Source organism: Calidris pugnax, unplaced genomic scaffold (assembly GCF_001431845.1).
Source record: "Calidris pugnax isolate Ruff unplaced genomic scaffold, ASM143184v1 scaffold44, whole genome shotgun sequence".
Classification (NCBI taxonomy): Eukaryota; Metazoa; Chordata; class Aves; order Charadriiformes; family Scolopacidae; genus Calidris; species Calidris pugnax.
The window spans coordinates 42,293,585-42,321,238 of NW_015094506.1; the positions used below are offsets into that span (position 1 = coordinate 42,293,585).

General features: G+C 41.1%; 1 protein-coding gene across 3 annotated transcripts in view; it reads right to left on the reverse strand.

Moving 5' to 3' along the window:
• Positions 1–14,940: 14,940 nt before the first annotated feature.
• The window catches only part of GRAMD4 (GRAM domain containing 4), an 82,270-nt gene continuing 69,556 nt past the window's right edge, over positions 14,941–27,654 (reverse strand). For 2 of the 3 annotated variants that reach the window (XR_001414294.1, XR_001414293.1), the window contains 6 exons: positions 27,072–27,219; positions 26,514–26,607; positions 25,367–25,451; positions 24,651–24,719; positions 23,389–23,659; positions 14,941–18,595 (listed from right to left, as the gene is read on the reverse strand). Coding sequence is in view for 1 of the 3 variants with exons in the window: in XM_014963752.1 (XP_014819238.1) it covers positions 23,558–23,659; positions 24,651–24,719; positions 25,367–25,451; positions 26,514–26,607; positions 27,072–27,219 (498 nt within the window). In the remaining 2 variants the exon portion in view is untranslated. Of the gene's footprint in view, positions 18,596–23,360; positions 23,660–24,650; positions 24,720–25,366; positions 25,452–26,513; positions 26,608–27,071; positions 27,220–27,654 lie in introns of those variants that run through there. The other variant, XM_014963752.1, reaches the window with a different exon arrangement.

The window sequence follows — 27,654 nt, forward strand, 5'->3', positions numbered from 1 at the left end:
GCACGTATTCAGAGAGTGTGCTGCTTCTGCTTCCCTGAAAGATAGTGCTCTGTACTTGAAAGCCATCCATTTTACCAGGACAATTTCTTTTTTTTTTTTTTTCTTTTTGGACAGAAATTACACTTCATAAGGTCTGCATACCTTTATATAATGGCTAAGAAAGTTAAAGTAGTAAAGACTTCAATTTTTAAAAATCAAAATTTTTTGTATTTTCGTGAAATGTTGGGTGGTGTTCATAATGAACAGAAAGGTACTCCTACATTTTAATAATTCTGAATGTCTTTATTCTGCAAGGAATAAACCATCTGAGGCTTCGGAAAAGCCAAAATTGTTACTTCATATCTCATGAGCAGATAGGCAGAAGATAGACCAGGTAAAATGGGAAGTTTGGGGCTGTGACCTGGGGAGTCAGACTCAACCCTGATCCTGGCCATGTCGTTCAGACGGCATTTTTGAAGCTCTGTTATGTAGTCTGCGGTTTGGGTGGGTGTGAGATACCAAAATAGCTTTAAGTATCCAGCCATCTTCTTTGTACTTTCGGAATTTACCAGCTTGTAGCATTTTCCTTACTGCAACATTGTGTTGAAATACATTGTGTTGATAATTCACTTAAGGAGAAATGCATATTTGTGTATTTAAACTAATGTCTATTTTGCTTTGTATGGTGATTTGAGGAAGCCAGAATTTGTCATGTACAGCACTTAAACACCTTCTTTTAGCATGTGTGAGGCCAAACACTGGAACAGGCTGCCCAGAGAAGGTGTTGGATCTCTATTTTTGGAGATATTCAAACGCTGACTGAACATGGTCCTGAGTAACCTGCTGTGAGCTCTGAGCAGGGGATGGAGTAGATGGTCTCCAGAGGTGCTTCCAGCCTCAGCAATTCGTAGTTGCATGGTACAATATATAGATATTTTTTTTTCCTGTAAAAAAATATTGTATATATACAGGAAAATATTGTACACCAATCCTAGTCAAAATCATAGCCAAAACATTTAAATATGCTCATGAGCTAATCACTTTTCACTTCCTATTAAGATAATGAACCTCTAATGACACAGCACCTTGTAATAGCATCCATAAATATCACATAATTTAACTTCCAATATACTAAAATGCTCAAGTAGATGTTTAAGTGTCAGAATAATCCTACTGTGATCAGTACTCAGATTTAGGCTGAGCGCATGTTAGATAAACACATGAGCTTTACCTCCTTGAACATCTGTATCTGTATCTGTATTGCAGACCATGGAGCTGGCTAATAAAGGGCAGAACAAAGGTTTTATGGGTACTAGAAGCTGGTGTGTGTCCAGGTGAGACACAAGTGAACTGGGAGACTGAGAGCCCAAAGAAAGGAGAACCTGGCTCAGAAAACACTTCCTGGTACAGCCATGAATTCCCACGTAAGTCTTTGAGGATTTGTAGTTCTACTACTTCACACATCCCAGCTAAGTTTGGCCTCAGACTGGAAATACAGGGGATTTGTGCACCCCAGAGGTCACCCCACCTCCAGGAGCACATGGCCCACCAGGCACAGCGCTCCGTGAGCACCAAAGCCTTCATCTCCCCTTAGCACGAATCCACCCTACACCCACACCTTCCCCAGCCTTCCCTTTCTCCTTGAGTAGAAGAAAAAAAGCCTCTGCAGCTCCCACCTGCGTGGTGGGAATACCCACACCGTGGTACAGACCTGAGCAGCAGCGCTGTGCAGAATGCTCTCTCCTCAGTTTCTGTCCCATAGCAGCAGGAGGCTACGAGCAACAGCTGAATGCAATGCTTCAGTATTAGATTTTGTGCTACAGTGCTATATTTTATTTTTAAAATCATGTTAATTAAAAATCTTTGCCTTAATAAATCTCCACAGCTTAGAGAATTTCAACTGAACCTTTTAAAAAAATTCTTTTTCCCTTTGTCATTGTTTCTAATTTTGTTTCCTTCAGAGTGATGAGTCAAAGAAGTTTAATCTGATTCACTTTGTTTTTTAATTTATTCCAGTTCCAGATGGTTTTACATCCTTCAAATGTCTTAAACAGTGATGGCAGGGAAATTCAGATCCATTTTATTAACAAAAAAAAATCTGTCCTGAAGAATTCCACCCTGTTCTAAAGCAAAAACCAAAAGCACAGAAGTCTCAGACGGGACTTTGCTGAGAACCTGTATAGGAGACCTGAAACCTGGGGAGCAAACTTTAGTTTTTTAATCCCCAGAGTAAAACAAAACAATTTATTACTCAATTATTATTTTTTTTAATTTCCTGTCTCTACAGCTTAGAAAATATCACAGAGACATAAAAGAAATAGCTTGAAGTTTGCAATTCGTGGGGGTAGGAGGCAGGTTGTTTGTTGACCTCACTTTTTTTTAAACAAAGGGTAGAGTCTGATCCTGTGGCTGGGTCCACCAGCAGCTTTTCCACCCATGTGGGCGCATGTACATCTAAACAATACTCTTAATTCTAGCCTGGACCCTGAGTGGAAATACTGAGATCTGAATGAGCTTTGATACTGCTCTGCCCACAGCGCCAAATGGAAAACTGATTTTAAGCCTATTTAAAAATACTGAAAAGAATATGTAACACACTGAATGTTGAAATCACAGGTGAACCACAGAAAACAGGTTTGCTTTTGAAGTGGTGGGAGAAGAATGTTTTTTCTGGTCACTCATCTAACCTGTTCCCAGGTGTCTCCACTGTCGGTGTCTCAGCTCCCAATTTCACCATGGCCTCGTCTGTGATTCATACCATTAGGTTTGTCACAATATCTAACCTACCTGTTCTCATGCTTGGTTTCTTCTCCTACAGTCTCTGAAGAACTCTTGACCTTACACATCTGCTGACATGGAAGTATTTGCAGGCTATGACGCTATCCCAGCGACATCCCACCCTGTACTACGTGACTCCAAATTTCTTCAGGAGCTTCTCCTCATGTTATCCAGATTTTAAATTCTCTTTGGTTTGTGCTTTTTCTCTCCACAATTTTAATTTTGTTTCTGTATCCGAAATGAGCACTGGCAGGTAAACATGCGGTGGACGCTCTGAAGACTTGGCAGAGCTGAGCAGTAAAACAAGTGAAGGAAAAGAAACCTTGTTATGAGCGCACTCAGAAATCTCTTTAGTCATTTCATGGTGCCTGATTAGACATAAATCCCACCAAACTAAAAAAATATTAATTGGGCCCTGTTTGATGTGGGTCTGAAAGTAACTGAGAAAACATAGCACGGGTAAACTCATCACAAATGTAGCAGCTTGCACCAGCCTCCTTTTTCAAGTTGGGAATTTGATGCCATTGCCAAATAAGTTTATAAAGGCTCATCAGGAGCTTTCTATCAAAAGCACTGTTTGATTTAGCATGACCGTGGGTAAACGATGGGAGATGTAGTTCCACCAAAGAGAGGATCCTCAGGTCCTCAGCCCTCCATATGTGCTCAGGAGGCTGACAAGGACCAGCAGAGGCAAATGAGAGGAAGCAAAGTATGTTGCTACCTAATTGGTATTCCTTCCCCAGGATTTTTGGCTATGAGGTAGCAAAGCCTGAAGTCTAATGCCACAGGGGAAAATGGGAGCAAAGAGGATGTAAACTCACACCCCTACAGCCTGCATCTTCAGGGACAGGTACGTGCTATAGATAGCAGCTTGAAGCAAAAACTTCTCGATGTTTCCAAATTAGATGGTGTTTTTTGAACAATTTGTTCAGATTTTTATGTGCGCTCATGTGAATATTCCAGCCTGCATCAGGACAAAACAACAAATGTTGAAGAACTCATTTTTCCCCTGGGATGAAAAACCTAATTTCTACTTGGCTGTAGAAAATAAACAATCCACAGTAGCTTAGAGGCTTAATTAAAAGCAGACTATACCTGTGGTAAGAACTGGCAAACATCGACTTTTTAATGGCTTATGTGAGCAATCAGAAAAAACCCCACCAAAACCTACTTGACTTTGCAGCGTAAGGAGAAATACAATTCTGAAGAGCAGCCGGGCTTTGAGACCCTGACCTTCACTGATGGAACCCTTGGAGATAAACAAGACAAGGGCAAGCACTTAAGTGATGCCCAGGATCGAAAATATTACCTTAACGAGACGCATTTTATAGAGCTGTGTGTTTTTACTACCAGGCCGCGATTAAGACCTAATGAAAAACAGAAAGAGAAGTGCTTTTTGAGATGGTGGAAACAAGATTTATTACCACCACTGGTCGAACGGCGAAGGGCTGTAAGCTGGTTTCCCAGCACTTGCTGTGCAGCGGTGCAGCTGGCCACCTTGTGGAAAATGCAGCAACACTCAGCAGAGATCACAGGGGCAGCATTGTGAAGAAATTATACTAAAAACTGCAGGGTTTAATTTTATTTTAAAGGATTGTTTACTGCGAACCTTCTAAGAAAGACCCTCGCTTGCTGGAAAGGCTGGCTCACAAGCAAATAGAAAGCCACCATTGCAGAGCTGAATAGGATTCAGCTGTCCTTGATACACATTCCAATAAGAAGAAATAATTAATAGCCTTGAACAAGAGATCAGACGAACGGAGAACAGTTCCTATCAAACACTGATCCTCGTCACTGCTCTAAAACACACTCTTAAGAGCCAGTCCCACTTGTCTGCATCGTTTCTAAATGAGCCCTTTTTTTAAAAAAAAGTCCCTTTTTGCTGTGCTGAATCTCCCTCCTAGGAAGAGCCACATTTCATGTTAATAGCAGTGCTGAGGCTGCAGACCCCCTGCAAGCCTCCAGCTCGTCGCTGCTGCCTTCACTGGCTTGCAATGAACTTCATTCCACACTAATTCATTACTAGGGAGAAGATGCAGTAACAAATTCTTCCAGTCTTGCTGAATTGTTCATCTGTTAGTCAAATAAACAGAGGAGGAAGCTGGTTAATTTGGTAACAGGAAGGCTTTCCTCATTGAAACATCACAGGCAATAAATAACCATTCAGTGGGTTTTCATTTGTTCTCTTGATTATTCCATGTCAGTAACAAAAAGAAATCATCTGGTGTTATGTTTAAATGAAGAAAAAAAATATATATTGTCATTTGTACCAAAGTCATAGGGGGGAAACCTAAAATGTTTGCAAAGAAAGATTATAATGGAAAATAAACCACACACAATTTATAACGGACTTTAATCCTTTTTCTTCTTTCTCTCAGACAAGCTCATTACAGAAGGAGAACTGAATTTCTGCAGTAGCTGCCTTCACTCACAGGCCTCTGATGAGCAATCAGCACTGTGCACTCAAGCATGAACTTTATATGTGTACAGAAATTCACAGTTCAACAAATTCCCCAGATCAACCTGGAGATGGAATAACAACAGAATTAGATGTGTTATTACAGATAGTGACCCAGCACCTTCATTCTTCGTCTTTCATTTACCTTTCCCTTTGCCTGCATCCAAAATGACAAGCTGAGTCTGTCTTTGCTCAGTCACTTCTGTGATGAAGTATTTGATGGAATTTCTGCAGGCCAAAAATACTATTGCTTTCTTTTTAATTTTGATATAGTTTTTCTTACGTTGCCATTCCAATAGAAGCCACATATAGATGGAAGAGATAAATGAAAATGTCACGTTGTACAGGCTTTGAATTAAAATAAAGTTCTTGCATCCCTGTTTTTTGATGTAGGAAAACACGTGAAAGATCCTGCGTGTCTTCTGCTTTTCCAAGGGGAATCAAAACCAGCAAATTTCTCCTCCAAATATACCTCCTCCCCACAAGCCTGCCGCCATGTCCTTGGGTCATCGTGGTCTCCAACAGCAGCTCCAGCTCCTCTGCATTGCATCTCCATGACACCAACAACGGGGAGCCAAAACGCCAGTGTCTGTGGGCTGACCCAGCACCTGCAGCCAGCGCAGAAGACAACATATCGATTCCTGTCAGGGTGGGCAGCAGTCTGCTGGGGCAGGCAGGTATTGCTATTACATTGCAAGGATTTGTTGGGTCCAGCATTTTTAGTGTATCTTGGCTTCCCTTCTTCAATCTAGTCTGCAATGCTTGCAAAAGCATTAACCTCTTTCCATAGCACTGGGGAGAAGGACACCGGTGCTCTTAGGGTTGTGGAAAGTGAACTTTAAATCCATAGGAGCCTTTTTGACAAGCTCCATTCATTTAATATACAGCAAAGTATATTATACAGATGTATATATTCGGAGGGAAGGTAAGGAAAGGGTGGCAGTCTCAACTTTGGATTTACTAAAAGCACTTCGAGCGTGTCTCCTGCAGAACATGGACTCAGGAGAAGGCCTTGCATTAGTGGGGCATTACTGGGCCATGAGGCCACCAGAGGGGTTTTCAGGAAGGTGCTGCCCAACTCCCAGCTTTGCAGAGCCTGTTTTCTAGAGCGGGACACCCCACTGCGCATCACACGCTGCCAACAGGCTGCCAGCACTACAACTTCATGAACATGTGAAATTTACCCACAGGTGAAGGGAGGAAGGCCAGGAAAAACATAAAATCAACATCTAGCTTTTTTTTTTTTCTCTTCCGCACCATCTATTTCAGCTGGAACCAGTGGCAGACAGACCGTAAAACCAAGTGCTGGGACAAGAGTATTTCCAGTTGTGCCTCCTGCCATGCAAAGGCTGACACAGAGCTGTAAATGGCTGCCTCCTGCCTCTGAAATTAGAGTTTTCTTACTTGTTGGGTGACCCAGGAAATACGAAGATACCCATTTTGCTGACTGCAGAAATAAAAAGAATTTGGCCTGGAATAGCAGCTGGTATTTTTATATTGCAGTTCAAACTTTTTTTCTCAACAAGCAATGAGAAGGTTTTTAGATTTCAGGTGCCTCATAAAAATACTCATAGTAACTTTAATAAGCCCCATCTGTCATATCTGGGACTTCAGACTTCTCTCAACCTCATGCAAGTCTTAAGCCAAAGTAACATCAGTGACACCAGCAGCACAGTCTGTCATTTCTCTTTTTTTTTCTTTTTGTTACCTTAACTCTTCCCCTTCCCCCTCCCTCTCCACACTTGGGTAATACTTCTAAGATTTTTGGTTACAAAAATCTCTTCATGTAATACATATTCCATTAAATAAGAGTCTTTGGAGCCACATCCTTGATGTAGGAGCTTAGTAAGAATGAATTTGTAATGCAGGCAGTTTGCAGGGACACGGCACTGCAGGGTGCACCCATCCCTGGGTCAGACCTGTTTTGATGTCCCACGTGCTGCTGGCCAAGGGCTGATGGCTGCCGCTTGCCTGCGCCAACCACATCTCGCTGGTGTGGCATCTGGGCATCCAGTAGCATCTGTCCCCACACAAGGCCTGCCAGCTGGGTGGGAGCACCTTTCCAGATGCTGGAGGACATCACAAGTCCTGCTGGCATCAGCAACCAAAACCACTCTGTGCAATGATTCATACGGGTAAGAAACTTGTTTACTTTATTCACTAAATGGATAAATACATCATCATATTCTGAAGCAGTCCCTAAAAGGCTTAAGGGAAATGGGGGTGTGTCTGGACAGCACCAGCTTCCCCCACTGGTGCTGCTCAAAGGCTCCTCTCTTGTTTTGCCCCAGCCCCCTGCCCTGTGGGTCGTCCTCCATGCCCTCCTCCACAGCCATGGGCTCTGTGGGGCTCACCAAGCACTCCTCACACCAACATTAGTGATGCCTTTCATTCATTTAAAGTCCCCTGGCAAAGACATATGTCTTAACAGGCAGAGAGGTGTCCTGTGGTGAGTGCTGGGGTTTTCTCCCTGTCTGTCCCCCTTTCAAGCCCTGCAGTTGAGGTCTCCTTCAGCCTCCGCTTCAGGTCCTCCAATTAGCTTCCTAATTCAAAGCTACTGGTTCCCAAGCACAGCATCACCTCTGCAGTTCTTCAGTGCCAAGGGTGGTGGTAGATGGAGCCCCACCACTCAGCTTTATGGCTGGTAGGACTTGAGTATCCAAAAAGTTTAGGAACCAGATTAACACCAGAGGTTTCCTTTCCCTGTTACCACCACAGTGGGACCAGATTCCTCAGAGAGCACATTTGATGTCGCACCAGTGATGGAAAACGTCCCTGAAGGTATTTTAATTAGTTCAAGCTGGCTTATTCTACCACAGGGGATCACAAAGGTCCCATAGCTTTATCACCACAGAGCTCTGAGCCGATGTGTCTGATAGCAGCCTGCATCAAATCTGATTGCCATTAACTCATTAGCGGTCCACAAAAACTGAAAATAAATCAGGCTACTATTCACCAGACTTTGGCCATTTCCTAATCTCATGAAACACACAAAAATAACTATGCTAATGACCCTGTTATGAATCTGGTTTTCTTGCTTATCATTACCATTTTAAAGTGGCTTAAATGGACTAGTAATCACCATAGCAACAAAGCAGCAGTCAGGAGGACTACTATCAAGAGAATTTGTTGTCTTAAAAGGCAATGTGGGTTTTTTACATCTTTTTAGTGAAACCTGGGGTTTCTTCTGGTCTTGAAACCGGTAACAGACAAGAAAGAAATAGGAAGAAAATACAAACATTCTCATGAAACCTCTGTATATCCTCAAATCTACACTTCTTATTTATTGATGCAAAGTTTAAGGGTCCTAAATAGAGAAGCGAGTAGGAATGAGTACATTAGGAAGGATCTAAGCACACATTGGGGTAAATAATGCATTCCAGCCTATATCCCCCTACACTTCTTATTTATTGATGCAAAGTTTAAGGGTCCTAAATAGAGAAGCGAGTAGGAATGAGTACATTAGGAAGGATCTAAGCACACATTGGGGTAAATAATGCATTCCAGTAGGAAAAAGGCAATGCTGCACCTGGGAAAGCAAACAACCAAGGTCTGGAAGAAAACCACAGTGTCTTGCTGTACCTGTGTTCAGGGTTTTGTTTAGAATGGCTTTTCCTGCTTCTGCCTCCTCCTTCCATTGATAAACACTCACAGACCCTTAAAATGACTTGCCATGGTATACATTATAGTCTAACATCACTATTTCAGTTGTTCCTTAGACACTGGCAAACACAGCTAATTATATTAGAGGTGAGATATAAAATTTTTTAAAAAGTGTGTGCTACTGCCTGGCTTCAAAAGTTTAGATCTGTCTACAAAAAATAGCAACATTGAAATAGCTGTTGTTACTACTGCCTCTTTTCTACCCTTCCCTGTTTCTGGGAGACTTGATAGGTCACAAGAGGCAGCAAATTGATTCAAAACTGTTTAAAAACCTCTCTCTATTTTATTTTTAAAGTATTGAAGCATATACACCCAACAAACTCTCTGGATAAAAGCTCCTCTTGTGAAAACTGAGCCAGCTGAGGTGGGGGTGCTGGGATGCTCCTGTGCCAGGGCTGGAGGCTCTGGGTGCTGGGCTGAGAACCCAGGGGGAAGCCAGAGGCCAGTCTCTTGTTGGCCAGATCCTACCCCCTGCTTACATTATCTTCCCCAGCCACCAACCACAGCAAGGCTCTGGGCTTCCCAAAAAGAAAGATAGCCTTTCCTCCCAAAATGCCTGGCAGCAGGTGTTCTATTTAGGCACTAAATTGGCAAAATAGCCAGCAGGCACAGGAAAAATGCCTGCCTGCCTGCAGGCAGCGTTTGGCAGCCTTAGAGGGCAGGGGTTTGCAGCGCTCAGTCCCTTCTGAGCCTATAAAAAGGCAGTTGGTAAGAATTTTCTGCTCTGGAGGGGCTAACACAACAGACATTGCACCCTCAAAGGCAAAGACGAGCTATTTCCAGTCTGTTCACCTTGCTGGAGCCTGAGGAAGCTGCACACATCGTGCCAGAGTTGAGGCCCCTTCATCCCTCCCCACCCTGCCTCCATCTGCCAGGGTCCTGCAGCAGGAGGTGTGAGAAATTATATTACTTCAGTCTTTAGCCTCCACCTTGGTACAAAAACATGTCAGTATTAGAGAGCACCTGCATTAACTGTGACACTGTTCTTCTTGGGACACACAAACACAGTTTTCTTCTTATAAGGGGCTTGGGTGCATGTCAAAAACTTGCATCCTGATGCCACTGTAATCACCGGGTATGGAGACCTTTCCCAAGACCTGCATGTTGATCTGCAGCCAAATGCTATTTTCACCTCCCTGCTGCCGGGCGTGCAGAAACTGCCGATGAGCAGCTCTACAGCAGTACACTTCCTTCAGGTTTCTTTCCTTCATTATTAAAATACCAGTAGTCAGACCCAGCTCCAGGTTGTACCCAGCTGTGCCCAGGGCTTGAGGAGGACGTGGGTCATCTCCATCAGTGAGCTGAAGGCAGCAGAACACGCCAGGTGAGAGCTCACAGGAAAGGACATGATTATTTAATATTATAAACTCAGGACCAGCCTTCAATGTGTATCCAATAAATATTCAAAAGTCACCTCTGAAATCTGATGGACATTGCAAAATTGGATAGGGGAAGGGAGAGGCAATTGTATGTATCATCTCTGTTACAGACACTAAAAACACACCTGCAGCTGCAGCTCCCAGGGCAGCTAAACCAGCCCCTAACAGCTTGTTGTGCTGGAAGGGGAGACATACACTGCTCAACGCTCTCAGGTCCTCTGTGGGGCTTCTGCCCTTTTAGGAAGGTCCAGTGAGCCCTAGCGCTGGCATAAGGTAGGTGGCAGGAGGCAGGGAGCTCTTAGTTTGGTGTGAAACCACTGTCAGCTTAAAATGCTGGCTTAAGCAGAGGATTTGCATGAATATGTTTACCCAGTTGGACCTGGAGACTGGCAGGGCTCCTGCCATCTACAAGTAAGGAGAAAGCTGTACGGTACACAGTAACACTTCACTAAGCAGTCCAGCTTGTCAAGCATATAAAACAATAAACTTACTCAAATAGGAGAAATAAATTTTAGGCATGGGTTAGTAGAGCAGTAAGTATAAGATGTTTGCTGAGGTCCTGTATTATTTTTTTTCTTTTTGGTGTGTTTATTTTCCCCAAAAGCCACCAGATGCAAGTGATATGCACCACACAATGACCTTGCATGAAGACCACGGCGGTCATATTTGAAAATGGCTTTTAGGGCAATACAATAAATCCACATTCTTCACATTCTTTATAAACTTTTTGCTATATTTAAAAGCAGAGTCTCAACATATTTACATGTCTTTGAAGACAGCATCTCCCCTCCTTTTCCAAAAGCCCTTCTGAACTCTGCTCAGTCACAGATGGTGGAGGCAGCACCCACAGCCATCCCAAGTCCAGTTTTGGACTCACAGCTGCCAGTCCCCCACATCCCATCTGTCCTCCCTTCCAACAGTCCCCATTTCAATCCTGCATCACCCAGACCAACTCCTGGGCTTAAATCCCCTGCACTGTGCTTTGCTTTTCTTGGAAGGTGCCCAGAGCCCCTCGTCTTACAGAAGGATTTGAGCACAGTCACCACCACTCCATGAACTATGCAGTCAGGGCTGCTTGTTTTGGGAAGTTGTAGGGGTCAACACACCATGAAAAACAACACGAAGCTCCATCTGTGAGCAGGAAGATGGCTTTCTGAGGCATTGTCCCTGCCAGGTGAGCACTGTGAGCAGTGATGGTGCCCTGTGTAGCTCTGGAAACTCTCCTAGAGCATGTCCACTAACCAACAGCATTCACACATTTCCTGCAAGCATCCAAAACATGAGGTATTGCGACAAAATCACATCTGAATACAGGAAAGCCCAGCATTAATATACTAAACCCTACCCCCCAAGAATAAAGAAAGGTAAATACTACTGTTATATATACACTCCATGAAGAAATGTCCATTTGATCATTTACCTCCAACCTTTTTTGCAAAGAGTTTCTTTTGTTCCCAAATGCTTCACAGACAGCATCTCTGCAAATGTATAGACTTGCATGATATTTTTAGGGATTATTTGGTTTAGAAACAGCTCATGTGAATCTTATTCCTAATCCTTCTTGTGTGTGTTACAAATGTGGTTAACATTTGTCAGTGGCTAATGACGTTGCTGGTCAGAGGAGATGATTTTTCAAAACACAAAAATAACAGTGAATATAGTTATTAGATTTACAGGCTTCATACTAGGAGCACTCCATCCCAAATAATTATCTGACCTAAAGAAGCAGGGAGAGGACTTTCAGAAGTTCTTACTGACTTAGCTGTGAGAGGTTAGAACCTCACCTCTGTGCTCAAGAGCAGCATGGAGACGCCTGAGCAAACACTGGCTTCGGTTCAGTCCTTCCCAAACACCATCTCGCAGCAGCAGCTACTTCATTTATTCCTCTACAAACACGGTTTGTTTGACTTAGGCTTGCACCAGTCAGAAAACTGGCTTTGTCCAAAAGAGATTGTCTGCTTTGAAGAGCTCGCTTGGTGGTTCCAAGCAGCATCCTCCCCCTTCAGCTCCGCGGGTCATCAGTAGCACAGACGTGACACATCAGTGTGAGAAAATGGAAGCCACCAAGCAATCCAAGCCAGCAGAGACAGCAATTTAGCTCCAATTTACACAAAATGGAAGATGTTAACAGGTGGAGGCAGCTTTACTGAACTTGTGACAAGTTCATCTGCACACGTTCAGTCAGTATTTCTAAACAATGAGGACTAAAAGGATGAGGTTGTTTTTGTCAGAGGAACGCAACCAGAACGACGCTGAAGCAGAAAATCCCCAGTAAGAGGAAAGAGAGGAAAAGCTCTCAATTCAAAACTTGAGCGGTCACAGAGACAGAAAACCAGAAATTTGGGCAATTTAGGAATGAAAAAAAGAGCAACTTCTCTCAGACGTAATTCAGCTTGAACTTCCAGCTAGACTGCGAGGTAAAAGCCAGCCACAAATCACTACAGGCAGTGCGAATGAAGAGAAATTTCTGGTCCAGGCATGCACATGCTAGTAGGATTTTATCCATCGGCATGAGATCATCCAGAGATGAAATAAAAAGCAGGGGGCAAAGAAAAGGGAATGCAGTAGGCCAAATGGGCCAGGTGGTTTTGGAGGAAGGTTTGTATATGTACACGAGGAGAAGCAAGAAAAAAACCAAAACATAAAGAAATATGGAGAATTAGGCGAGGGTGAAGGGTAAGGAAGAAGGTCTATTCTATAGAATAAAGAAATCTGGTATTTAATAAAAAAGCATAGTGAAAAGGATTGAAGTGAAGATTGAAGGAACTCATTCTCCACATACAACTATTCTCCATGGAAATTGCCAAAGATGGAGTTTCAGCAGAGGAAGCAGAGGATTTTCCCTAGTTCACATCTGAAATGGGCTGTGAAGCTCACAAAGTAGAAGAGCCAGCTATTTCAGCACAGAAACAGGTATTTATCTTCCCCTCATCTTCCCTCTTGGTCTCCCAACCAAATCCAACCTGGCCAAATACAGCATCAGTTCAGGATAAATGTCAACGACGTGCTCACAACAACGACCTCCCTGGGGCACTGCATTAAGCCCGCTCAACTCTTAGAGCATCCACAGCCCAGAGAGGACACTGTTGCTGCCAAGGACCATTCCCTTTGCAATTCCCTGACTTCTTGAACACAGAAAAGGAATCCCTCACATTTTTACTGTAATTTTTTTACTCATGATATAGGAAAAATATCTGAAGGTCCAGGATGAGCTCATAATTCATGGGTAAAACATATAGCTTATCCTAAAACTGTCTAAACAGAGGACTTTAGTGAACCCAGGGATTCAGCAGAGGAACTCAGACTTTAAGATTGTTTAAAAGCAACAGCAAAGAACCCCTTCTGCTTCTGCAGGCTGAATGCTGTAACTGTCCTCCACCACTAACGCAGACACTGCACAAGGCCACACTTTTATCTGCTCCTCTGTGTTAAGCCTGCGAGTGCTGGTGACCCCCTGCAGACCACTGCCAGCCTGTCTCCTTCGCTTGCACAGGCGTTACAGTTACACAGAGAGAGGGTAAACGGCTCATTCTATTCAGTTTACTACTTTCATGGGCTGCTAAAGTGAGCTTGAGAAAGCAAGTGCCCCTCTCAGGACCGCTGTCCCCTCCTCCTCCCAAGTGCGATGCTGTCTATGGCCAAAATGAGACCTCCAGGCTCCACAGCCTGCTGCCACCAGGCTTCAAGGCAGGCAGGGTTGGATCCGATCTCTGTGTGTACTGCTGCCGAGGCAACCCACCTTGTACAAATATTTATTGGAAAATGCATAAAAGCAGTACAAGAGGGAAGTTAAGTATTGTCAGAACACATCAAATACCAGCTTAGAAGCACGGTTTGCATCACCAGATGGGCTGTGGCCGTCAGGAGACAAGGAAATGAATGGAGCTGCACACATTCACGGCCGGAGGATCCGTCCCAGGCTGAACCATTTCAGCCGAGCAAAACACAGAAAGGAGTATTGTGGGGGCCCACAGACAGGCCTGGATCAGCTGTCCAGGCAGCTCACTCCCCGTATTACGTTCCTCGCCGCAGACAAAGGCCCGGGTAGGCAGAGCCAGCCGGCGCGGTGCGGCGAGCCTCCCTGGCACCCAGCAGGGACAGAGCCACCCTGCCAGCTGTCCCCTGCGGGGCTACGGGTCACACAGGCACAGCCAAAAGCCCAGAAATTCGGTACGCTTGGTGTGACCGACGAGCCGAAGTGACCTGGGAAGAACAGCCATACCTGGATGTGAAATGCTGCTGCTGAGGCACAACCTCCTACAGACCTCTGGGGTGGAAGAGGGTTTCTCCTCACCTCCCATGCCCACCTCCAGCACAGTCTGCAGCTATTTGTTCCACGGAGGAGCTCTGCAGACAGGGGTTTGTACTCCTGCAGCCACAGCACCTCCTGGTTGCTCTTTCATCCCTGAAATTAACCTTAATAACCACAAAGTGACAGAAAGATGTACTTACAGACAGATATCTGACCAAAAATATACATACGCTCTCAGATACATTAACAGGGTTATTTAGAATAAAAGCGTGTTCCTTCAAAAACAGTGAGAAACAAAACCCACCCGTCTCCCCCCCACACTGGTGGACTCGGGGGGGGGCATGAATCTGGTCCAAAAAGCACTAACTCACCCCATTTCAAGAAATCTGGCACATTTTTGAAAGATAAGTTATTAAAGTTTGTGAAAAGTGTTAGCACAAAGCATTTTTAGGTTTATTTAAATAAAAATTATAATTTATACAAGACTTTTTAAACAAACGAGATTTTCTTAAAAAATGTACAGGGCACATCATTTCATTATTTCAATTCTTCATACAGTATAAGTCTTTTGTCAAACAAAAGTTACACTGATAATGAATTATTTACAACTTCAAAATATAGACTCAAACTTCAGACATAAAAATTTTAACATCCATTATATTTCAATGATTAGTAGAAATTAAACATCTGCCAAAATGTACAGAATTCAATAAAAACTACCAGTGTTTTTAATACAAGTTTAAGTAGCCAAAAAAAAGTACATCCTTTCATCTCTTCACGTCTGGGTAAAATCTCTTTTCTCTTCGTCTGCAGGAACAAGGGTTGGGATTTGCTGCTGGCGTCCTGTGTGATGTCGCTACCAATAAATAGCTTGTTTCATTCAATCTTGCCTCACAAAAGCTACAGCGCATGGAAAGGCATGATTTCATATTTCAGCTTTATTTTTTCCTTTTGAATTTAAACGGTCACCGGTAAAGAATTAAAGCAGTCAGTTTTCATCTCCCTTTTTTTTTTTTTAATCTCTTTAAAAGGGACTCAAACCAACCAACGCACTTCTAAAGAAGTTAAATCTGATTACATGTGAATGATCCAGCAATGAACCACAGACATCAACAGAATTGCAAGTATAAACAGCAAACAGACAGACAGAATGACAAGAACATCACGTTCTGCTATTAGAAAGTAGCACTTTACATGAAGTGGTACGAGCCACAGCCTGTTACTGAAGTAGGACAGGCGATCCTGCAACTCTACCTAAGATGATGGGAATTCAAGGTGAACTTCAGTGTAATGACACAAATCAAGTCTATATTGACTCCCTGTCCATCCCTCGCCCTGAAGGTGCAGCAGGAGGACACGCACAGGAGACCCTGGGAGCAAACACACCGGGGTTTTCTTCTAGTGTCTGGTGTCACCTACACCACAGGAACAGCTCAATAGAGCCGCAACCCGGACAACCCAATGTAAAGTGCACTTTGCTAAGTATGTACACAGATGTTTGTCAGTTATATTACAACTCTATTTTCTTTTTTTTAAAAAAAAGAAACCAGTCTGTTTTCTATATATCAGAATGAAACAATGTTGCATTGCAGTTTGCACTAGGTTTAAGAATTGCTAATTTTTACGTTCACACTCCTAAAAGTGTGGATTTATTTCAAATGCCAAGACATTAGATTTCATAAGAAGTTTCTAATTTGTTTGTCCAGAAAAAGACTATTTTAAGAGCATATTGTACGCATGAGGCATTCCAGTCTGGGAGAAGGGTAATGATTTCTTTTCTCCCTCTCCGAAGGTACGGTTAATGGTCCTGGCACCATCAGCACAGGACCTATAGCTCCTCCAGGATCCAGAATCTAGGACAACCCTATATACCAGGGCCAACCAGTGAAGGGTGGGAGGGGGAGGAGGTAATAAGTGCAAGTCAACTGCTTTCCTACTGAAACTGCTGTCATGATCAGAGTGAAGGTATAAATTACACTTGAAAAATGATACAAAAATAAGAAAAAGAGCATGCTCTTTGTAAAAAATATAGTTTTGTGTTTCTTCAAAAAAAAGGATAACCTTAAACACATCCAAATGATTTTCTTTTTTTTCTTAAGACAAAATGAATGAATCTGATTAAGATTTATATAACATTAAGCGATTTTAATGCCTATTTCTTAGCCACAATAACTATTCAAGGAAGCTTCTGGAAAGGAAAGCCAAATGATAATACACCGCAATTACAAAAGGAGATTCACTGATTTTAAATTAAGTTTGATGAGAAAAAATTAAGATCAAGGATTTTAACACAAACATAAAACCTCCATGTGTGAAGAAACTGTAAACTGTCAAGCTACATCCGTATTACGTGGTGGCAAAATGGATTTCCCACCAGCTTCACTGACATTTGAAGTTTTCAGGCCCTGAGTTACAGCAGCCTCAGGAGGGGTTAGAAACGCACCCCTCTGCAGGTCACGTGAAGACATGTTCAACTGCTACTCTAAAGGGAGAACTCAAAAATAGCACTTTAGCCATTATGGTGGATTCTCCCCCATTCTTGTTCACCTTTCCACTCAGGGCGTAGAGTTTTACCCCACCAGTGTTTCACTTTACAATACCCAACCAAATCATGGTATTCAACAGTATTTCTTCAGATCAAGTTCGTCTCATACCTCTTCTTGGCCAGACTGAAATAAGGTTTGTACAGTTTGACTGCCACCTTCATCACCACTGCTTTTGTTCAGAGATAGTTTTTAATTAAACTGTGCCAAGAGTTAAACACCTTCTGGTGTTTGTCTCCCCTCTCCCTCCTTCATTTTACCCCTTTACTTATAAATAAAGAACATTTCTATTAAAAAAAAAAAAGAGAAAAAAAATCCATGAAATTAACTCCCACTTTTACATAAGGATTTGCATCTCCACTGCATTTTTTGGGGACATTCATGTAATGTCTGGAGACATCCATACTACTCAACTCAAAAGACCCAGCAAAGGAAAAGACATATTGGAAGGCTTGGCATAACTCCTACTGTGCTTTCATGAAAATGCAAATAAAGTTCTAAACCTCTCAGACGGGTGCTATTATATAGAGTATAAAAGCTTTCTAATATTAAAGACAAAGGTCAATATGTGCTTTGCTGCTAAAAAGGCCTGAGAGAGTTTAGAGAAGGAGCACAGCCTTCCTGTTCTACCTGGCAGTTGGGTTTAATTGTTACTAAAATTTAATTTTGCAAGGGGAAAGACAGCAATATACCAATGCCCCTCAAATTATGCTTTGAAAAGGAACTAGTGCATTCAGCTGCTATATTGTAGTGTTAATTTTATTACAAGGTAACTCCAGACAAAAGCCAATTAAAAAAAAAAAAGTAAATCATGTCCCAGTTTAATTATTCCCACCTCCCCCAACACAAAACGCCTGCAAGTCTTTAATGCATTAACATACAAACACTTTGTACATACATGTACAGTAGTTGAGCCCTTCTATGACAAGTATCTACAGAAATACAAATATACGATGCCTAACATTTTAGGAACATTTTGGTGCCCTCTTTTATAAAAAGTATCTGCCTGCCTTCCTTCCTCTTACTTTGGTTAATTAGGAAAGGAAGATATAGTTACAAACTTTCTCCTCCAATTCACTGTACAAGCAATTTAAATGTCTATGCAGGAAAAACCGAACCTAACCAAACCGGTGAAGTACCCTTCTACAATGCGAGAATTAGCAAGAAGGAGTTATTTTAAATGCAGTTATAAATATGGAAATACTAAAATGATAATACTTCCTTGGTGTTGCTTATCAGTTTTAATAAAGAACCTAATTAAAAACTCTGAGCTGAAGAAAGAGACTTCAGGCTGCTGCAGTCATCGTTCTCTCATCTCGGGGAAAAAGAACTAAGATAAAGGGACAAATGTATCCCTCATGATATCAGTAGAATTAAAGGGATCAGTCTGTTTCACTTCATTATTTAGTCAGTTCTCCAAGTATCTTCCCAGCTTTTAATGTCAGTAAATAAACATTAAAAGTGCTTAATGTGCAAGGCTAATAGTGATGATAGCACTTTCACTGTTTTGTTTCATTTTTTTTCTTTTTTTTTTTACAAAAACCTTAAAAACAAACATGAAGGCATATATGTCTATGGCCAAAATGAGACCTCCAGGCTCCACAGCCTGCTGCCACCAGGCTTCAAGGCAGGCAGGGTTGGATCCGATCTCTGTGTGTACTGCTGCCGAGGCAACCCACCTTGTACAAATATTTATTGGAAAATGCATAAAAGCAGTACAAGAGGGAAGTTAAGTATTGTCAGAACACATCAAATACCAGCTTAGAAGCACGGTTTGCATCACCAGATGGGCTGTGGCCGTCAGGAGACAAGGAAATGAATGGAGCTGCACACATTCACGGCCGGAGGATCCGTCCCAGGCTGAACCATTTCAGCCGAGCAAAACACAGAAAGGAGTATTGTGGGGGCCCACAGACAGGCCTGGATCAGCTGTCCAGGCAGCTCACTCCCCGTATTACGTTCCTCGCCGCAGACAAAGGCCCGGGTAGGCAGAGCCAGCCGGCGCGGTGCGGCGAGCCTCCCTGGCACCCAGCAGGGACAGAGCCACCCTGCCAGCTGTCCCCTGCGGGGCTACGGGTCACACAGGCACAGCCAAAAGCCCAGAAATTCGGTACGCTTGGTGTGACCGACGAGCCGAAGTGACCTGGGAAGAACAGCCATACCTGGATGTGAAATGCTGCTGCTGAGGCACAACCTCCTACAGACCTCTGGGGTGGAAGAGGGTTTCTCCTCACCTCCCATGCCCACCTCCAGCACAGTCTGCAGCTATTTGTTCCACGGAGGAGCTCTGCAGACAGGGGTTTGTACTCCTGCAGCCACAGCACCTCCTGGTTGCTCTTTCATCCCTGAAATTAACCTTAATAACCACAAAGTGACAGAAAGATGTACTTACAGACAGATATCTGACCAAAAATATACATACGCTCTCAGATACATTAACAGGGTTATTTAGAATAAAAGCGTGTTCCTTCAAAAACAGTGAGAAACAAAACCCACCCGTCTCCCCCCCACACTGGTGGACTCGGGGGGGGGCATGAATCTGGTCCAAAAAGCACTAACTCACCCCATTTCAAGAAATCTGGCACATTTTTGAAAGATAAGTTATTAAAGTTTGTGAAAAGTGTTAGCACAAAGCATTTTTAGGTTTATTTAAATAAAAATTATAATTTATACAAGACTTTTTAAACAAACGAGATTTTCTTAAAAAATGTACAGGGCACATCATTTCATTATTTCAATTCTTCATACAGTATAAGTCTTTTGTCAAACAAAAGTTACACTGATAATGAATTATTTACAACTTCAAAATATAGACTCAAACTTCAGACATAAAAATTTTAACATCCATTATATTTCAATGATTAGTAGAAATTAAACATCTGCCAAAATGTACAGAATTCAATAAAAACTACCAGTGTTTTTAATACAAGTTTAAGTAGCCAAAAAAAAGTACATCCTTTCATCTCTTCACGTCTGGGTAAAATCTCTTTTCTCTTCGTCTGCAGGAACAAGGGTTGGGATTTGCTGCTGGCGTCCTGTGTGATGTCGCTACCAATAAATAGCTTGTTTCATTCAATCTTGCCTCACAAAAGCTACAGCGCATGGAAAGGCATGATTTCATATTTCAGCTTTATTTTTTCCTTTTGAATTTAAACGGTCACCGGTAAAGAATTAAAGCAGTCAGTTTTCATCTCCCTTTTTTTTTTTTTAATCTCTTTAAAAGGGACTCAAACCAACCAACGCACTTCTAAAGAAGTTAAATCTGATTACATGTGAATGATCCAGCAATGAACCACAGACATCAACAGAATTGCAAGTATAAACAGCAAACAGACAGACAGAATGACAAGAACATCACGTTCTGCTATTAGAAAGTAGCACTTTACATGAAGTGGTACGAGCCACAGCCTGTTACTGAAGTAGGACAGGCGATCCTGCAACTCTACCTAAGATGATGGGAATTCAAGGTGAACTTCAGTGTAATGACACAAATCAAGTCTATATTGACTCCCTGTCCATCCCTCGCCCTGAAGGTGCAGCAGGAGGACACGCACAGGAGACCCTGGGAGCAAACACACCGGGGTTTTCTTCTAGTGTCTGGTGTCACCTACACCACAGGAACAGCTCAATAGAGCCGCAACCCGGACAACCCAATGTAAAGTGCACTTTGCTAAGTATGTACACAGATGTTTGTCAGTTATATTACAACTCTATTTTCTTTTTTTTAAAAAAAAGAAACCAGTCTGTTTTCTATATATCAGAATGAAACAATGTTGCATTGCAGTTTGCACTAGGTTTAAGAATTGCTAATTTTTACGTTCACACTCCTAAAAGTGTGGATTTATTTCAAATGCCAAGACATTAGATTTCATAAGAAGTTTCTAATTTGTTTGTCCAGAAAAAGACTATTTTAAGAGCATATTGTACGCATGAGGCATTCCAGTCTGGGAGAAGGGTAATGATTTCTTTTCTCCCTCTCCGAAGGTACGGTTAATGGTCCTGGCACCATCAGCACAGGACCTATAGCTCCTCCAGGATCCAGAATCTAGGACAACCCTATATACCAGGGCCAACCAGTGAAGGGTGGGAGGGGGAGGAGGTAATAAGTGCAAGTCAACTGCTTTCCTACTGAAACTGCTGTCATGATCAGAGTGAAGGTATAAATTACACTTGAAAAATGATACAAAAATAAGAAAAAGAGCATGCTCTTTGTAAAAAATATAGTTTTGTGTTTCTTCAAAAAAAAGGATAACCTTAAACACATCCAAATGATTTTCTTTTTTTTCTTAAGACAAAATGAATGAATCTGATTAAGATTTATATAACATTAAGCGATTTTAATGCCTATTTCTTAGCCACAATAACTATTCAAGGAAGCTTCTGGAAAGGAAAGCCAAATGATAATACACCGCAATTACAAAAGGAGATTCACTGATTTTAAATTAAGTTTGATGAGAAAAAATTAAGATCAAGGATTTTAACACAAACATAAAACCTCCATGTGTGAAGAAACTGTAAACTGTCAAGCTACATCCGTATTACGTGGTGGCAAAATGGATTTCCCACCAGCTTCACTGACATTTGAAGTTTTCAGGCCCTGAGTTACAGCAGCCTCAGGAGGGGTTAGAAACGCACCCCTCTGCAGGTCACGTGAAGACATGTTCAACTGCTACTCTAAAGGGAGAACTCAAAAATAGCACTTTAGCCATTATGGTGGATTCTCCCCCATTCTTGTTCACCTTTCCACTCAGGGCGTAGAGTTTTACCCCACCAGTGTTTCACTTTACAATACCCAACCAAATCATGGTATTCAACAGTATTTCTTCAGATCAAGTTCGTCTCATACCTCTTCTTGGCCAGACTGAAATAAGGTTTGTACAGTTTGACTGCCACCTTCATCACCACTGCTTTTGTTCAGAGATAGTTTTTAATTAAACTGTGCCAAGAGTTAAACACCTTCTGGTGTTTGTCTCCCCTCTCCCTCCTTCATTTTACCCCTTTACTTATAAATAAAGAACATTTCTATTAAAAAAAAAAAAAGAGAAAAAAAATCCATGAAATTAACTCCCACTTTTACATAAGGATTTGCATCTCCACTGCATTTTTTGGGGACATTCATGTAATGTCTGGAGACATCCATACTACTCAACTCAAAAGACCCAGCAAAGGAAAAGACATATTGGAAGGCTTGGCATAACTCCTACTGTGCTTTCATGAAAATGCAAATAAAGTTCTAAACCTCTCAGACGGGTGCTATTATATAGAGTATAAAAGCTTTCTAATATTAAAGACAAAGGTCAATATGTGCTTTGCTGCTAAAAAGGCCTGAGAGAGTTTAGAGAAGGAGCACAGCCTTCCTGTTCTACCTGGCAGTTGGGTTTAATTGTTACTAAAATTTAATTTTGCAAGGGGAAAGACAGCAATATACCAATGCCCCTCAAATTATGCTTTGAAAAGGAACTAGTGCATTCAGCTGCTATATTGTAGTGTTAATTTTATTACAAGGTAACTCCAGACAAAAGCCAATTAAAAAAAAAAAAGTAAATCATGTCCCAGTTTAATTATTCCCACCTCCCCCAACACAAAACGCCTGCAAGTCTTTAATGCATTAACATACAAACACTTTGTACATACATGTACAGTAGTTGAGCCCTTCTATGACAAGTATCTACAGAAATACAAATATACGATGCCTAACATTTTAGGAACATTTTGGTGCCCTCTTTTATAAAAAGTATCTGCCTGCCTTCCTTCCTCTTACTTTGGTTAATTAGGAAAGGAAGATATAGTTACAAACTTTCTCCTCCAATTCACTGTACAAGCAATTTAAATGTCTATGCAGGAAAAACCGAACCTAACCAAACCGGTGAAGTACCCTTCTACAATGCGAGAATTAGCAAGAAGGAGTTATTTTAAATGCAGTTATAAATATGGAAATACTAAAATGATAATACTTCCTTGGTGTTGCTTATCAGTTTTAATAAAGAACCTAATTAAAAACTCTGAGCTGAAGAAAGAGACTTCAGGCTGCTGCAGTCATCGTTCTCTCATCTCGGGGAAAAAGAACTAAGATAAAGGGACAAATGTATCCCTCATGATATCAGTAGAATTAAAGGGATCAGTCTGTTTCACTTCATTATTTAGTCAGTTCTCCAAGTATCTTCCCAGCTTTTAATGTCAGTAAATAAACATTAAAAGTGCTTAATGTGCAAGGCTAATAGTGATGATAGCACTTTGACTGTTTTGTTTCATTTTTTTTTTTTTTTTACAAAAACCTTAAAAACAAACATGAACACTGTTTTGTTTCATTTTTTTTCTTTTTTTTTTTACAAAAACCTTAAAAACAAACATGAAGGCATATATAAAATACACTTGATTTATGTAACAGATAGAATATAAACCACCAGACAAGAAAAATTATTGCAAAATAGATGAGGATGTTCATTTTTTTCACTACCAAATTGTAAAATAAGAAAGTTGCCTTTAGATCTTCTAAGATAAGATACTAGCTCTCACTGCTTGATGATGCAGAGGTTATTTTCACATATTGGTTGAATATTGTCTCAAAAGCTTCATCTCTGTGTACCATGGCACCAAACACCAAAGGCTAAATGACAGAAAAAAAGAACATGTCAGTCTGGAAAAGAAAAATCCTTCTCTACTTGTAGTTTTGGCCAAATCAATAGGAACAGTATTCGAAGTGCATTAATAAAGACATAATTTTTTTCTCTACTAAATCCTTGGATATATGGCAGAGTTTCTAAGATTTTTTTCACTTCTCCATCTTCCTCTTAAAACAACTGTGGCATAAAATGCATCAGCACAGAGTATTAGCAATGGAGAACACTTCACCTCTCTTTCCTCTCCATGGTGCATGATGTGCATGACATTTTCCTGATTGACCTCTGCCTTCATTAAAGATTTCTAAAAATCTTTTTCAGCGCCTCTGCTTCAGGTCATAGAATATTTTTTTTTAGGTAGATGAGCGTTTTCAACCTTGTAATTAAGAAGTACTTCTCAATATTACACAACAGGCAGAAAGCCTGGTACAAGAGTCATGTGACTTGGAGAAAAGTTATTTATAGGCGATTAGTTTAAAATAAGGTTTAGTCATATGTTAAGAAAAGCTTCAGTCGCCCAAAGGGTATTTGAGGCTTAGAGAAGCTTAAACCTTTAGCACCACCAGACTGAAAAAGGAAAACTGCATCTGAGTGTCAGGCCCTTCCACCCCAAAGCCTCCTCACCCACAGATACTCTCAAGCCATCAGCTTCTCATTCCAGAGCATCCCCTGTACTCCTGACCAAGGATGCAGAGGAACAGTCAATGGAGGTAGTGAAATAAAGAAGCAAATCATTCTGAAGTGTTACAGTAAAATAGTCCAGATGCAGCTAAACATCTGGAGCAAGCTAAATGTTTAAAATCCTGAAGCCAAATATACTCAACAATAGACAACTGAATTAAAACAAAACAAAAAACCCCATCCAGCAACCAAACCCCACTGGCATGTGGAAAAAACCCCACCTTTATGTGGCCAGAGAAGGAAGACAAAAAGGGCATGAAGTCAAGCAGAGCAATACAGATACAGCCAGCTACTTACTTTTTGTGTAGATGGTGTTGATACAGCAATACCCATCCCTGATCCCGGGAGAACAGAGAGCACTTTATACTAAAAAGGAAAAACACAGAGCAAAGATACCTTATGTACTGAACAATTGCAAAAGGTGCTGCTAAGGTTACACGACTCGTCACCGCTGTATCCTCCCAGCCACGACCAACAGACCTCTATTAAAACCAAGAAGAGACTAGAGGCTGCTCCTTGACCCCAGAGCCAATGGGTACAGCATTGTCCCTACAGCAAGAACCCGGCCCAACTGGCTGTTCCAGTGAATTACCTTCCTCTACTGACAAAAATCCCTCACGCCTCTAAAGCATCTACTTTTAAGATGGTGCATCTACCGATATCAACACCCAAACTGAAGTCAGCATTACAGATTTCCTAACAATAAATCTTCTCAAAGCCTACACAGCCCTAGTCAACACAGGAGTTAAGAAACAATACTATTTTTAAAATAAATAAGGAGTGTAGGGTTTAGTAAACTACTTTGTTTTTATGCTCATAGTGAGTTTGCTTGTGCTGAATCCAAATGGCTAAACAAGCAGTTCTGGGAAATATACTTGATCAAAGAACTGTATTTTAGTTATAAAAATTATCAATGGTATGCTTTTCAAAATAACACAAGCAGAAAAGCGAAACATGACCAGCTGAACAGAAAACCAGCTTTCTCCCCTATTTGCAACACAAAACAGACATACCTTCTGAATATCCGTTATATCCGTTAGCTTTATAACTTTATTTCTTTTAGATGAGCCGGATTTGGAGCTTTCAAAGCATAAGTAACTGAAGACAAGGAAAGAAAATGCTCATTTTTATAAAGTATCCTAAACCAAAGCTCCTAATATCCCTCCTGTCACATCTGAAGTTTGAAATCCCACAGATTAAAATCAGCTTCAAAAAAAAAAAGATGCACACAATACGCAATTCAGTCATGACTTCTAATTTAAAGCAAACATTCATGAATTCTATCACCTGGCTAATGTGTCTGAAAGCCCAGAAAATACAGTATGCGCACACACACAAAAAATCTTGCATTTATATTACTGCACTGAATGGTTAAACCTGACAAGCATTTTAAAGACATGGGAAGCATGTATATCCTTAAACAGCTGAAATACCAAATCTCAAAAGGCTTATAAATCTTTTACCATCCTAAAAGAAGATTAATGGAAAACACTACGTTAGTTTCATGTTATTGTGATGCAGACAAAAGCTCAGATTTCTAAACTCTGGAGAGTGCTCTCCATCACTAGGTGACACTGCATACAGATGAGTTTTACTTCCATTCATTACACTCCAAAGGAATTTCAGTGCAAGACCCAAACATTAGTGACGATAGTTATCCCACCCTGGGAGGCTGGGGGATAAGTAAGGATTAAAAAAAATAAAAATCAAGTACTAGTTTTGAAACAAAGGCTTGAATTCCAGTTTCCTTTTTGTTGCACATTGTTTCAAAGAAGCAATACATTCAATTTGTTTTAAAAGAAGAAACTAAGAGTATTTGCCAAATAACCATTGATCACAACTCTCAAACACACTTAGCTTTTAGGTTTCTTTTTTAGTATATATTTAGTATGTTATCCACATCAAGAACCAAAGCTACTAACAACTGGCTATATCTGACAACTTTCTATTCAAGCCTTTCCAAAGCAAAATCCCATTTGTTAAGCATTACCACACCCCAGATTCAGCTCTCCCTCTCCTACAGTGCTTTCTTGAGGTTTTAAAGCACCATGAAAAGGCATTTTTGTTTCAAAACATTGTTAAAGGATAACTTTTAGATTCAAATTTTTAAATTTCCGTTGCATTTCCCTGTAAAGAACTGTGTGAAGTGCAATGACTCACTTTTCTGTGACATAGAGAACTCCATTCCTGATGTAGTCTGTAGGCATCTTCCTATCTCTGTTGATCAAGCAACAGCGCCAGCCATTTTCACACACTGAAAAAGTCATAACAAGAAATTTTACTTCAAGAAAAAGAAAGAGACAGGCATCACCCCCAACAGCTTCCTTATAAAACAGCAGAAAACACTGGAAATTAAACTTTAGATACCTAAAACTAGAAGTGTTTACAAAGAAAAGCCTAAATAAGGTGTTTTTAGACATCATAACATCTAACACCAGTTTTTAAAAAACCTGCAACAAAAAACACCCACAAAATTATTCCCTTTAACTTGACTATTCCATTTGCATTACCACAAAAGGCACACCAGGCTGCGCATTCTTTCAAAGAACTGCAAGGACGTGGAATGAAAGAGACTGTCTCCATTCATCCTAATTTAAAGCAAGTCTTTTTAATCAGAAGCTTATACCTGTACATTGAACAGAAAGGGAATTCAACTTTAAACTGTCCTTGGCTTTTGAGAAAATACTCTACCAATGTAGCCTTCCGACTGCATAATACCTGCCAAAGGACGCTCATTTTCCGACAGGTTAAAAACTTCATGGAAATTCCCCCTCTTGGTGGTATGAAAACGACTTGTGTCTTCATCTTTGCTTATGCCAGTTGGCAAGCTTGAGCCCACGTAACTTCTGGATGTTGCTGTTTGAAGCTGCAGAAAAATATAAACACGATTCCAAAATTTGAGCAGCAACATTTAAGCTGCACTCTTAAAAAAAATCCCACTTGGCTAACTATTCTTCTGGAAAAAAAAATCTATAATGCAACAATTTTCATTAACTACTTCAATGAAGTTAACTTTGGACTATTGCTCTATACTATTGCTATAGCACAGAACTCTAATCAGCTACCTGAAGATCATCTTTCAAAGTGCTGCCCTTTAACGGACACCCTTTGCAGGGGGGAAAGCACATGGTGCCAGATGGGCCTATCTTAAAATACGTTTTTCTACAGTATATCTAATTAGATACAGCTAAATCACTGCACACAACTCCAATTATTATACTAGTGGGACTCATAACATTTAATATATTATCAATACTTGGCTTGTCTTCAAGAGACAGACCAAGCACAAAATACTATTGCA